Raw genomic sequence first — 13,686 nt, 5'->3', positions numbered from 1 at the left:
CATACCCACTAACTACTGCCACCAGGGATAGGTAAATAGACCAGAATCTATTGGCAGGTCATGTACCTAGGGGAATTTTTTTTTTTTTTTTTGAATAAAATAAAAATAAGCCAGGGGCACTTGGCTGGTTTGGTGAAGCATGTGACTCTTGATCTTAGGGTTGTATGTTTGAACCCCACATTGGGTGTTGAGAGGACTTAAAAAAATAAAATCTTAAAAACAACAATAACAAAAACCCCACACAGTAATACATATTATATTCTGGGTCAAAAGAAATTTTAAATATCAAATAGATGTTATCATCACCATTTTATTGATGAAGGAAGAATGAGGCCCGAAAAAGTTAAATATATTATCCACAGATACAAGGACAGTAAATGGCAGATCTGGGACTAAACCCAACTCCCTAACCTCATTGAAGCTGACCATACTGGGGTCAGCCTTCACCCATAGGCAATGCCAGAAAGAGCAGCTGATACACCAGGGGAAAATTAGTTTAAAGGCCAAAATAATGAGACATTTAAGGAGAACAAAGACTTCAAAAAAAAACATACTGGATTACAGAGACCTACAGAAAAGGAAATACCAGAACAGATGGACAAAGAATTTAAATTTATCCTGAAAAAAGATTTTTTTTTATAAGAGATAAGAGATGATAGTAACAATGCAAACTATGACCAAGAAAATAATGAGAAAGAAACAAACCAAAATATTAGGCTGAAAAACATGGTAGTTAAAATAAAGTTATAACTGATGGGATAAATAGCAGAATAGATACTTTTGAGGAATAACAAAGCAATTTAGAAGACCATATTGAGTATATTTCCCAGAAAGAAGAAAGGACAAAAGCCCAAACAATATAAAAGAAATGTTTAGAGAGTCAGAGATGCTAATATTGGAATAATAAAAGTTCTAGAAAAGAAATAAAAATAAAGTGATGATTATATGAAGAAATAATGGAAATCAATTTCCCAGAATTTAAAAAATAGAAAAGATAAAAGACTTTAGTATTTTTTTTAAGATTTTTATTTTTTCATTTGAAAGAGAGAGAGGGCAGAGAGAGCACAAGCAAGGGCAAAAGGGAGAAGCAGATTCCCCACTGAGCAGGGAGCCCCACATGGGGCTCCATCCCAGGACCCTAGGATCATGACCTGAGCTGAAAGCGGACACTTAACTGACTGAGCCACCCAGATGCCCTGACTTCAGTATTTAAAACAAACACACACACACACACACACACACACACACACACACCCTATGGAGAGATGACTGACATACAAAAATCTATACATATTTAATGCATATACTGGACGAGTTTAGAGATAGAATACTTTATATTTAAAAGGCCAACAGTGTGCCCAAGAGGAGAAAATGGAAAAATTCATATGTAGACACATTATAGGGGAATATAAGACTATAAAAGTCAGAGAGAAAATTAAAATTCTAAAGCTTCCAACCAAAAAGAGCAAACAATATATAAAGGAGTAAGAATCATAATGGCATCAGATTTTCAACAGCAAGAACATAACCAAGTATATTAATACTTGGTTAACATATAAAATTGCTGCTTCCATAGGTCTAAATATTAAATGAAAAGAACTTATAACCTAGAATTCTAAATGTAGCAAAACTATCATTCAAATATGAATGTGTAATAAAAATATTCTCAAGTATTCAAGGCTTAGCAGGCTTACCATACAAAGACCTACATTCAAAACAGTTTTTGATGATATATATTAATAAGAGAAAAATCCAGAAAATGCTAAAAGGGAAACATGAAATAAATGTAATTAAATTACCTTGGACAAGTTTGTAGTCATTTTTTAAAAGGTAGTTATGTTCAAGGATGGGAAATAAATCCATATTAACCTAAAATTTATGGGTTTAAATTAGTGCTATTCAAAGTAGCCTATCTTAAATAGTTTTGTTATTGGTAAGCAACATGAAGTTTCTGCTAGAATGCAATCAACAAATCAACATTCCTTCATTCAGAAGGAATATATACTTATATAATGCCAAGAAGCTAGTATAATTTTTAAACAAAATTAAATAGATTTGGGGAGTCTTTAGTAAGGTTTTTTTAAAAAACTAAAATTTTTAAAAATGCTTTTTGGAAATGGTCCAATCTATTATATAATAATTCACAATACATGCTACTATTAAGCAGTATTTTATAAAACCTCTTTAATAGAAAGAATTTACAGAGCTGTTATGTAACGGAGATGCAAGGCTAGACATAGTCACCAACATGATCAATCAACTTACTTTTGCTATAAGTTGAAGAATTTTCCTTCCGACTCAGCTTAAGATAAAGTTTGCTTTTAGGTTCACTATAAAATTCAGGATTTACAGTAGTAAACTTCTTTAGTTTGCCATACTGTTTTCTTTGAAAATCAAATCCTTTTCTGAAAAATGAGTAAAAAGTAAAAGTGAATTTAAGTATTAAGGGACAAATTTTTTACTGAGATATAATTGTCATATAACATTATAGTCGTTTCAGGTATACAATAAAATGTTTCAATAAATGCATATATTGTGAAACGATCACCACAATAAGGCTAGTTAACATCCATCACCACACAGATTTACAAATTGTTCTTGTGATGAGCACTTTTTAAAAAAGATTTATGTATTTGACAATGAAAAGGGGCAGAAGGAGAGGGACTCTCAAGCAGACTCCCCGCTGAGCACAGAGCCAAATGTGGGGCTCGATCTCATAACCCTGAGATCAGGACCTGAGCCAAAATCAAGAGCTGGATGCTTAACTGATTGAGTCACCCAGGTGCCCAAGATGAGCACTTTTAAGGTCTACTCTTTCAGCAACTTTTAAATATGTAATACATATTTATGTATTATGTATGTAATATAGTTACCATACTGTACATTATAATCCCAGGACTTAGTTTACAAGTGGGAGTTTAAAGTTACAGATCTTTTTCTTTTCATCTTTAACTTTTTTTTTTAAGATTTTATTTATTTATTGGACAGAGAGAGAGGCAATAAGAGGGAATACAAGCTAGGGGGAGCAGGAGAGGGAAAAACAGGCTCCCCACAAGCAGGGGCTTGATCCCAGGACCCTGGGATCATGACCTTAGCCGAAGTCAGATGCTTAACGACAGAGCCACCCAGGTGCCCCTTCTTTTCATCTTTAAAATACAACATTAAAAGGAAAGAACCAGGGTGAGTATATGTTTATATACTTTCATACATGTACACGAAATTAAAAAATATTGTGTCAAAGAAAGATAACAGCAACCATCATGGAATTATCAACAGTTTTAAAAGAGACTGAGATAGGAAAAGTATCCATGAAGTATATAAAAGATAGAGTACCTCAGTTTTGATAACTATAATATATTATCCCCTTTATTTCCATATTTTCTAAGTTATTGTGATGATTAAATGAAATAACATATGCAAAGTACTTAGAAGAGGGCACAGCATGTATAACCCCCCCAGAGATGTTATTAAATTACCATGCAAATGTTCATTATAGCTACTTTTATAAGACATTTTTCCAAAACATAGCATTCTATTATCCTACAAAACTACCTAGTTCAGCCTTGTGAATGACCACTATTATCCAGCTCTGATAAAAATTATTCTTGTGGTTTTTTTTAAGCAGGGTTTCCCTTAGGATTGTGTCCGTATACAAAAATGCTTGGAAAAATAGCATGCCTGCCAGTCACCTTCATATTGCTGACACTGCTTGATGTTTAGAGGGGGCCAAAAATAGCTTTAGAAAATTATTCCCATTTTACAGTTAGAAAAACTGAGGTTTTAGATACTTTTAAATATTTTTCCTATCTCAATCTCTTTTAAAACTGATGACAATAAGGGCCCCTCAGTGGCTCAGTGGTTAAGCGTCCAACTCTTGATTTCAGCTCAGGTCCTGATCTCAGGGTTGTGGGAATAAGCCCCACATTGGACTCTGCGCTCAGCAGGGAGTCTGCTTGAGATTCCCTCTCCCTCTCCCATACCCCCAACTTGCTGTCTGTCTCACTCTCTCTCTAAAATAAATAAATAAGTCTTTAAAAAACAACAACAACAACAAAAAAAACTGATGACAATCATGTGAGGGTATTATCTTCTGATATAATTACAGGCATTATTTGGTACCAAGAAACGTACCTCACCAAAAGTTGGCATTCCTCAAAGAGAGGTATCTTTTGACTTCTTAAGTATAGGCCAATACTCTTTATATCACTTAAAACCACGGTAGGTAGAGAGTCTTCTTGTGTTAAATATCCTGGGGTCACTTCTTCAAGCCACTTGAAAAATTTACATTGTTCAGCTTTGGGTCCATCACAGGTATAAAAGAGACGGCCCTAAGAGGAAAAAGATATTATAATTTAGGAAAAAACATTTTATATTTTACTGTTTTTGTACTGTATTTGTCAAGACTTATATAAGACGTTTGGCATTAATTTACTTTAATAAATTATTATACAAGTTAATCTTCTTATTAATATCAATTTAAACAACACACTAAAATTTAAAACCACCTACTTTTCCATTTATTTTCTCCTCATCAAAAAATTACATTATTCTGAGAATATAAGCTTATTTGAAAAACAAAATTTACTGTTTTCCCAATTTAAAATGTTCACTATAGAAAACCAGAAAGAACTACAAGAAATATCTTGAGCATCTCTTTTTGGCCTTTTTTGTCACTCACATAAGTGTGTGCATATGCACACAAAAATATACACAGTATACTGTTTTTTAAAATAATAAAACTCAGATAATGATGGATAATGATGTATTTTCTACCCATAACTTAACCTTTATACACAACATACTGGACACATGACAACAACGTCATCAAATTATCTTAAAAAGAAAAAAAGACTTTTGATGGTTCTATAATATTTTATTCTGTAGTTATATTTATGAGTTCTTGCTTTTGACAACTGAATTTACATCTAAATATATATATGCAATACATAAACATTAGCTTGATTTCTCCGACTATAATACATTATCAGCAATGCAAATAAAATCACTATGCTTTTATATTCCTAAGGCCTTATCAGTTACTTGCACTGGGGATCCCATAATAAACTACTTAAACTTTCACTTCTTTCAGGCTCATCTCTGCATTCTCGAAGATCTCAGGTTGGGACATATTCCTTTCTCAGTGCTATAACTGTAATTTGGGCATATGCCTCCTACTGTATCAATTACACTATTATACAAAATTTCCTTTTATATTTCTTTCTCCATCTACCACTATGTAGTAAGTTCCTAAGCAATGTGAAGGATGATCTTAACTCACACTTTTACATCCTAGAACACAGATAATCTTTCAATAAAAATTTCCTGGGAATTTACTGTATGTTACTAACACCTCAAGTGGCTCCTAATCAAGACTTGCTCTTTAATCTTGTCATAAAGCAGTAGGTACCTAAACTTTTTACAAGTATTTGGTGGGGCAATAGGCAAGAAGAGGCAACAATACCTTATTTGGACCATCCTTTTTAACCATTACAAGTTTTGCAGGTTGATGATGATGGCAGAATGGCACATTACTTTCTACATTTTTCAGTTTCTCTCCCTTTAATGATGTGTAAAATGATATGTCAACTGTTGAAAGAGCTTTGTGTAACCTCTGTGCCAAGCCAAACAGCAATATATTTAGATGTTCTACCAAAAAAAAAAAAAGAAAGAAAGAAAAAAGTACAAATGAAAATAAAATATAAAATAATTGTATCATGTCCACTGTTAGCTAAATTCAAAAAAGCCTTTTAACAGAGTAATCTATAATCTAATGCTAATATCCATTTTTTCAAAGGTAAGTTTTGTCCTTGTACAACCAAAAGAACTATCGAAACTAATCATGCTGGGGTGTCTGGATGGCTCAGTCAGTTAAAGGTATGCCTTCGGCTCAGATCATCATCTGAGGACCCTGGGATAAAGCCCCACATCAGACTCCCTGCTCAGCGAGAAACCTGCTTCTCTTTTTCCCACTCCCCCTGCTTGTGCTTCCTCTCTCACTGTCAAATAAATAAACAAAATCTTAAAAATGAAAAAAAAAACTTATCATACATCATGTTTAAAATTTCTTAACAAAATCACTTGTAACACCTCTAGTTCAAAAAACATGAAAAATTATAACTTGAAAAAGATAATACCGTCATTTCCCTCTTAATGAAACTCAATTTGACCTTAAACTAGCATATAAGTTACTGTTGAAAACTGGAGGAAACATATGGAAAATAACAAATCTCAAGTAGAGAATTTAATATGAAAATTCACAGTATAAAATATTATGCTTTCTATAGCTATACTACTTTTATATTAAGCAGTGATCAATCATAATAAAATAGAAAAATAACAGTCATACCTATGAGACAAGATGTAAAAATCTGCTTATAATGAGCAGGAGACTGAAAAACAGCTGGTATTTGAATTTGCCTTTGGGGAAGATAAGCAGATTTTATTTTCTGTCCACTTGGGAAGCATAGCTCAGAGCCATTTATCTCCTGAAATTGAATAATTCAAGTTATTATAACAACTCCGGAAAAATAGTGTTTATTAATAAGAAAGTTATTTTCTGTAGAGATGTATAACAAACACATTTTTCTTTTAATTTTCAGAATTCTTGAAAATCATTTGTTAATTCTAAATGAGACAGGGAATATAGCAAGAATGGCTATGCATGGCAATTTTAATCATATAAATAAGAATAAATGTTTCTGTCCCTTAATAAGTTTTTAGTTTTTGCTAGGAAAAACTTTGCTAATAAGAACAACACTGTATGTTTCAATTTCCGGTTACAACTACAGTAATTGTGCAAAATCAATACATAATAAGATCTAACTTTACATTAACTATGGTCTGATTGGCAAAACTGAACTCATAGTGAAAAATCAGAACAATCACAGTAAGAACAGTAATTGAAGTGGAAATAGTTGAAGCTATAATTTATTAACTAGTTATTATGTGCCAGATACTGCACCAGACAGTTTCAAATATTTAAGTTCACTTAATGTTCACAACTACCAGGAAAGATTTTAAGTCAAAGAAGACATAATTATACCTAGAGTTCTGGAAAACTCAAAAAAGGAAAAAACAAAAAGCCATCAGCTCCAGGAGTAAAATCATTGCTCAATATGATTTTGGTAATTCTTTTGATAAAATTCAGACCACAGGGGCACCTGGGTGGCTCAGCGAGTTAAAGCCTCTGCCTTTGCCTCAGGTCATGATCCCAGGGTCCTGGGATTGAGCCCCTCATTGGGCTCTCTGCTCAGCAGGGAATCTGCTTCCCTCCTCTCTCTGCCTACTTGTGATCTCTGTCAAATAAATAATCTTTAAAAAAAAATAAAATAAAATAAAATAAAATTCAGACAATAACTATTGGAAAAAATGCACCAAGATACATCGGTACACTTTCTCACCTGTAAATCTGTTACACTGTAGATGTAGCAGGCAGACTCTCCTAAAATGTTTTGAATATTTTCAATCTTGGAAGTCTGCTTTATATTCAAACAGAGTGCTTTCTTTCTAGAAACCAAATCTTGACTGCTAAAATCCTGCTGCTGCTGATGGAGCATGCTTTTTAACATTTGCAAATGCATAGAGTCTAAAGAGATTTCATTCACAGTATCATTCTGTCTTTCACCTGTGTCACTAAAATGCGTCCCAGGAATAATCTCAGGAGAGAAGCCATCTGTTACTTTCATATCGACTCCATTTGGAGTAGTCAAGTTGCACTGGGGTATGTTCTGATATTTCAGCCACTTGCTTTGAGTAGATATATTATTGAGAAGTAAAATGTCCCCTGGAGTCACTTCTCTAGATTCTTTAAAGAAGGAAGTTTCACTTTGGTCCTCAAGTGCAAAGCTAAAAGAACGAACTCCTGATTCTTCACACAAGTTGAATATGGGGGGGGGACCAGAAGATTCTTGCCTATCACAGTTGATCACATATGAACAAGAATCTAAATCAGGTGACCTTTCAGCAGGTGGCAAGGTAATAAGCGGAACTCGGGTTCTACTTACTAATGGAAGCTTTTGAAAGTTCTTATTCTCCAGAGAACTAGATTTTTTGATAACTGGAGGAAAAAAAAAAAAAAGTTGATTAAATAAAAAATGTATTACAGTCACCACCTAGGCCCTAAAAACCAGTAGCTATCTGTATAAAAAAGAAAAAGTACCAACTTGCCTTGAAAAAAAATCCTTAATTTTATTTCCACTTTCATAATATAAATATTTTAATGATTTTAGATTTCAAAGTTAAGAGACTCAAACTTTCTTAAGGTTGATGAACTTGCAATTCTTCTCTTTTTTCTTTTCCCCCTTAGCTAAGGCTTCCCTTCCACCACCAGTCACTAGATTATATTTACATAGCACTTAAGTTTTCAGAGTATTTTATAGCCAAGAAGGGATTTATTGTACTCATTTTATAGATGAGACTACCAAGACCTAGAGGTAACATGACTACTGATTGGCAGAGTCAGGACAAAAACCCAGAACTAATTGTTTGTTCTCAACTTTACATTCCTACTCCAGAAACTGAAGTTCATGGTTTATTTATCGGACCATACGACTATAGCCTCCTTTTTATTTACTACACTCATGAATTAATATGTTCACTTTCAGGGTTACAAAGATATTTAGCTTTATTCTGATCTGTTGGTATGTGATAAGAGTTCAACTCTGGTAAACTCATTTAATGGCAGATTTTGGCTGAATTTTGGAATTCCTTCGGTGAGCAGTGTTAGTAATAGACATACTCCTGAAAATGTAAAAAGCAATGATAAATATTTATAGAATAAATAAGTGAATGAATAATACTACATAGGAAATATATAAGCTTAAAGTTTTTATCTGACAATCCTATGGTTTCCTATTTTATGATAATGTGCGTTCCTGACAGACTTATTATTTATTGGAAATAAACTATAGTGATCACTTGGAAAGGTAGTATAGCAATAGGTGAGCCAATGATATTCTTCTATAATGTTAGATTATAATTCTAAGAAGCCAATCAGCAACATTGACAGAAAAGTTAAAACTTCATTAAAGAGTAAAAGATTGGCATAAAAATAGACATACAGATCAATGAAAGCCAAATAATAGTTTAGAAATAATTCCACGCTTACATGGTCAATTAATCTACAACAAAGGAGGCAAGAATATACAATGGGGAAAATCTCTTCAACAGCTGGTGCTGGGAAAACCAGACAGCTACATGTAAAAGAATAAAGCTGGATCACTTTCTTACACCATTAAAAAAAATTAACTCAAAATGGATTAAAAGACATATGTGTGAGACCTAAAATCGTAAAACTCCTAAAGAAGTCAACATAGGTAGTAATTTCTTTGACATTTGCCAAGAAATATGTTTCTACATATGTCTCTTCTGGTAAGAGAAACAAAAACAAAATTAAAAACTACTGGGACAACACTATAATAAAAAGCTTTTGGACAGCAGAGGAAATCATCAACAAAAGAAAAAGGCAATCTATAGAATGGAAGAAGATATTTGCAAATGCTATTATCAGACAAGGGGTAAATATCCAAAAGATATAAAGAACTTCTACAACACAACACCAAAAAACCACAAGTAACTCCATTAAAGTGGGCAAAGGATCTGAATATAACTTTTCTTTTTTTCTTTTAAATTTATTTATCTTAGAGAGAGAAAGAGAGTGTGCACGAGCATGTGTACAAGCACGAGCTGGGGAGGGGTGCAGTGGGAGAAGATAGAATCCTTAAGCAGACTCCCTGCTGAGCATGGAGCCTGATTCAGCTTGATATCAGGACCTTGAGATTATCACCTGAGGCAGTCAAGAGTCCACTGCTTTATTAACAGCCATCTAGACATCCCTGAATAGACATGTTTCCGAAGACATACTGATGACCAACAGACACATGAAAAAATGTTCAACATCACTCATCATCAGGGAAGTACAAATTAAAACCACAATGAGATATTACTTTACATCTGTCAGAATGGCCAAAATAAGAAAAGACAAGAAATAACAAGTGTTGGCAAAAATGTGGAGAAAAAGAACCCAATGCACTGTTGGTGAGAATGCAAGTTGGTGCAGCCACAATGGAAAACAGTATGGAGGTTCCTCAAAAAATTAAAAATAGAATTACCATGTAATACAGTAATTCCACTACTGGATATTTACCCAAAGAAAATGAAAACACTAATTTGAAAAGATATATACATCCCCATGTCTACTGCATTAATTTCAATAGCCAAGATATGGAAACAGCGTCCACCCACAGGTGAACGGATAAAGAAGATGCGGTACACATACACACACACACAGAGACACACAGAGGGGAGGTGGGTGGGGAAAGGAGTGAAATAGATAAAGGAGATTAAGAGCACACTTATCTCAATAGGCATTGAGAAATGTATAAAATTGTTGCATCATTGTATTCTACACCTGAAGCTAATTAAATACTACATGTTTATACTTGAATAAAAAAATCAAAAAATAAAAATTTTAAAAAATAAAGAAAGACCCATGGCTTAACTATGAAAATTATTTATTATTTCATTGTCACCTCACCTGTTTGGATACCCACTCCTCCCATACTGACTCTTCCTTACCTTGTTTCCTCTACTAACCATACCCACCTAAACCTTTTCCATCACAACTACTCATTCACATTACAAAGTTTTTTTTTTTTTGTATCATCCACTCATGACCAAAAAAATTACCTACAGCTTCACCTCTTACCCAACACAGCTTTGGAATCAGGTGCAGATCCGCTGGTGAAATTATAAGAAAAGAGAGAGAAAAAGAAAAGTTAAGGGAAAGAATCTACTTATCACAAAGTAGGAATTTACTCATAGGTAGGAGTTTAAAAAATAGAGACTTGAAAATGCAACTGTGGAAGCAGCAGCTGAAGAGACCCCTAAGCAAATCAGAGGAAAGAAAGAGGTTAGAACAAAGTCAACCAATGGTGTAGATGAGACATTGACAATGAACTGTTCCCCTGGAAGGGGAATGGGCAATAGAGGGGCCTGGCTCTGGAGTTAGAGCTGTGAGAAGAACCGTAATGACAGAAGACAATTTCAGAGGTCCATAATGAGAAAATGACAGAAGAAAGAAGCTACCTGCAAGTTAGAAGGAAATACCGTATTTGGAAGTAAGAGCCATCTGGCATAGAAAAAGGGAAGGCTTGAGGGATACGACATAGAATCTGGTCCTAAGATACTTTTAGTTTAGTAACAATTGAACAAATAAAAAACTTCATTTTACACAGAGAGGGATTAGAGCACTTTGATAGTAACTAAGCTGAGGAAGTAAAGGTCACCAGGTAAAGTTCTTTCTTTCAGGGACTCCTCAGAGAATTCCAGCACAAAGTCTTCATTTCTTGAGTTCAAAGTAAAAGTAGAAACAGGGTTTAATGTAGAGATCTTTTGTTCTGGTGATATCGCCTATTCAGAAAGAAAAAACAAGACTACTGACTAAAATGTTATTATACTTTTTTCCCTATAGTTTGAATGAATTCTAGTAATCTACATTATAAAAATAATGCTGTCAAGCACATTATGTAGAGTTATAGCAGGACAAAGATTCTTCCCAAAGGGGCAGGATAGAATAAACTCATTAAAGTCAATAATAATCATAAAAAGTAAAATATAGAACATTAAGAACTATTGGATTTATGTTGTTCAGTCAGTGGGAGGCTCAGTCAGTTAAGTGTCTACCTTGGGCTCAGGTCACGATCCCACGGTCCTGGGATCAAGTCCCACATTAGGCTCCCCAGGTAGCCTGCTTCTCTCTTTGCCCCTCACCCTGTTTCTGCTCTCTCTCTCTCTCTCTGTGTCAAATAAATAAATAAAATCTTTTAAATAAATAAATAATAAAAACTATTGGATTTATTTGAAATGGGTCAGATTCTCATTTCCTCTCATTAAAACTCTAATGGTTCCCAAACTCTCTCAAAGTACAAGAAGGTTCTGAAAATGTCCTGTGCAGCACCCCTGTAAGATCAGCCCCTTACTTCCTCTCTGATCTAACTTCCTACCACTCTCCCCTTCATTCATTCATTCATTCATTCATTCATTCATTCATTCCAGGGCTATCTCCTTGTTATTCTATAAATTGGCCAGCATTCCCCTGCCTCAAAACCTCTACACTTGCTATTCCTTGTACCTGGAATGCTCCAGATATCTGCATGGCATGTGCATGCTCTCCCTTCTTATTTATTCTAACAAACTATACTGATGTTTTAACACTAAAATAATGTTGATTTTTGGTAAACTTTCTTGATCATGCTTTAAAAAATTCCTAAGATTTTTATCTTTTTAGTTTTTGCGGGATTCATTTCTTCTAAGATTACCAAGATTTGTTTATTTATTTGAGAGAGAGAGAGAGAGTGAGTATGCATGAGCAGGAAGAGAGGTGGTAGGAGAGGAGAGAGAATCTCTATAGCAGACTCCCTGCCAAGCCAAGTGTGGCATCTGACTCGGCACCAATCCCCGGACCCTGAGATCATGACCTGAGTCGAAATCAAGAGTCAGCCACTTCAGTGACTAAGTCACCCAGGCTTCCCAAGATTACCAAGGTTTTTTACTCTCAACCATTAAAATTCTCCTTACATTATACCTTATTTCCTTCCCATGAAGTCTTCTCTGCTGATTTAAAATTATAATCCAAATAATGATATGAACGTTCTGAATTTTTAGGAGAGAAATCTAAAATAACTGTGGAGAAGAAAAAAAAGCATGGATTTTTATGTAACAGTCTGTTCAATGTCAAATAAATTTTTAATGTTATATTTTACTTAGAATTTACTTACAGTCATTTTCAATTGAGTTCTTATTAGACTCAGCTCTCACTTGAAAATTATCTTCAATATGAAAGCCAATACCTCCTTTTGGAAAGTTTTCTTCATCTGGGAACTAGAAAACAGAGATCCATTCATCAGTTTATTTAGTAAAAAGATAAAGTGTGTGTGTGTGCATATCTATATCTTTATCTACCTCCCTATATGTGCGCTCACACTCACACTCACACACACACATATAATTTGTGGTTATAATGTGAGACACAGAAGAACAGAAGCAGTACGTTATGAAGTCAATTCAGGGAAAGCAGAATACATTATATATCATCAATGCTTACATTCACATTTCTTATATCTTAACATCACTGAGATAAAGGATGCACCCTAACAGTGATGACCTTGTTACATCCCTATAGCACTGGCAATAGTCATAACACTGCTGGCATTGCTATGCAAGTGAAACCATATGCAAGTTAGTCATACTGTTCATACAATAATCACTTAAGCATGAGTTTGCATTAACATTACTTGTTATGTAATTTTGCCATTTAAACATCATCAAAAGGATAACATTATCATTTGCCACTGAACAAAAGAGTATTGCATTCAGAGAGGGCAAGGAGGCAAAGCGGTGTGATATATCATTAAAATATCTACACCCAAATAAATCCAAGACTTCTTACAACAAGCAAAACATCAAAAATCTAAGTGGAAGTGAAAAAGTTCTAGAGATCTGCTTCACGACATTGCAAATACATTTCAGATTACTTAACTGTACACATAAAAATAGGTAAGATTATAAATTTTATGATTTTTCTAACCATAGTAAAAGTTTTTTTGTTTTTAAGTAGGCCCCACACCAAGCGCACAGCCCAACATGAAGCTCAAACTCACAACCCTGAGAGCAAGACCTGAGCTGAGA

General features: G+C 34.1%; 1 protein-coding gene across 3 annotated transcripts in view; it reads right to left on the bottom strand.

Moving 5' to 3' along the window:
• Positions 1–13,686, bottom strand: part of ZGRF1 (zinc finger GRF-type containing 1) — an 81,242-nt gene that overhangs the window by 33,701 nt on the left and 33,855 nt on the right. The window contains exons 11-19 of one of the 3 annotated variants that reach the window (XM_045085533.1): positions 12,777–12,879; positions 12,584–12,681; positions 11,263–11,409; positions 8,501–8,504; positions 7,401–8,056; positions 6,347–6,485; positions 5,462–5,646; positions 4,132–4,328; positions 2,266–2,405 (exon numbers count right to left, since the gene is read on the bottom strand). In XM_045085533.1, the coding sequence (XP_044941468.1) occupies positions 2,266–2,405; positions 4,132–4,328; positions 5,462–5,646; positions 6,347–6,485; positions 7,401–8,056; positions 8,501–8,504; positions 11,263–11,409; positions 12,584–12,681; positions 12,777–12,879 (1,669 nt within the window). The remainder of the gene's footprint in view (positions 1–2,265; positions 2,406–4,131; positions 4,329–5,461; positions 5,647–6,346; positions 6,486–7,400; positions 8,057–8,500; positions 8,505–11,262; positions 11,410–12,583; positions 12,682–12,776; positions 12,880–13,686) is intronic. The other 2 variants (XM_045085530.1, XM_045085531.1) reach the window with 2 other exon arrangements.

Source organism: Mustela putorius, unplaced genomic scaffold (assembly GCF_011764305.1).
Source record: "Mustela putorius furo isolate JIRA1106 unplaced genomic scaffold, ASM1176430v1.1 tig00000868_pilon_pilon_pilon, whole genome shotgun sequence".
Classification (NCBI taxonomy): Eukaryota; Metazoa; Chordata; class Mammalia; order Carnivora; family Mustelidae; genus Mustela; species Mustela putorius.
The sequence above is the reverse complement of the archived record's forward strand: the minus strand, read 5'-3'. Positions and strand labels throughout refer to the sequence as shown.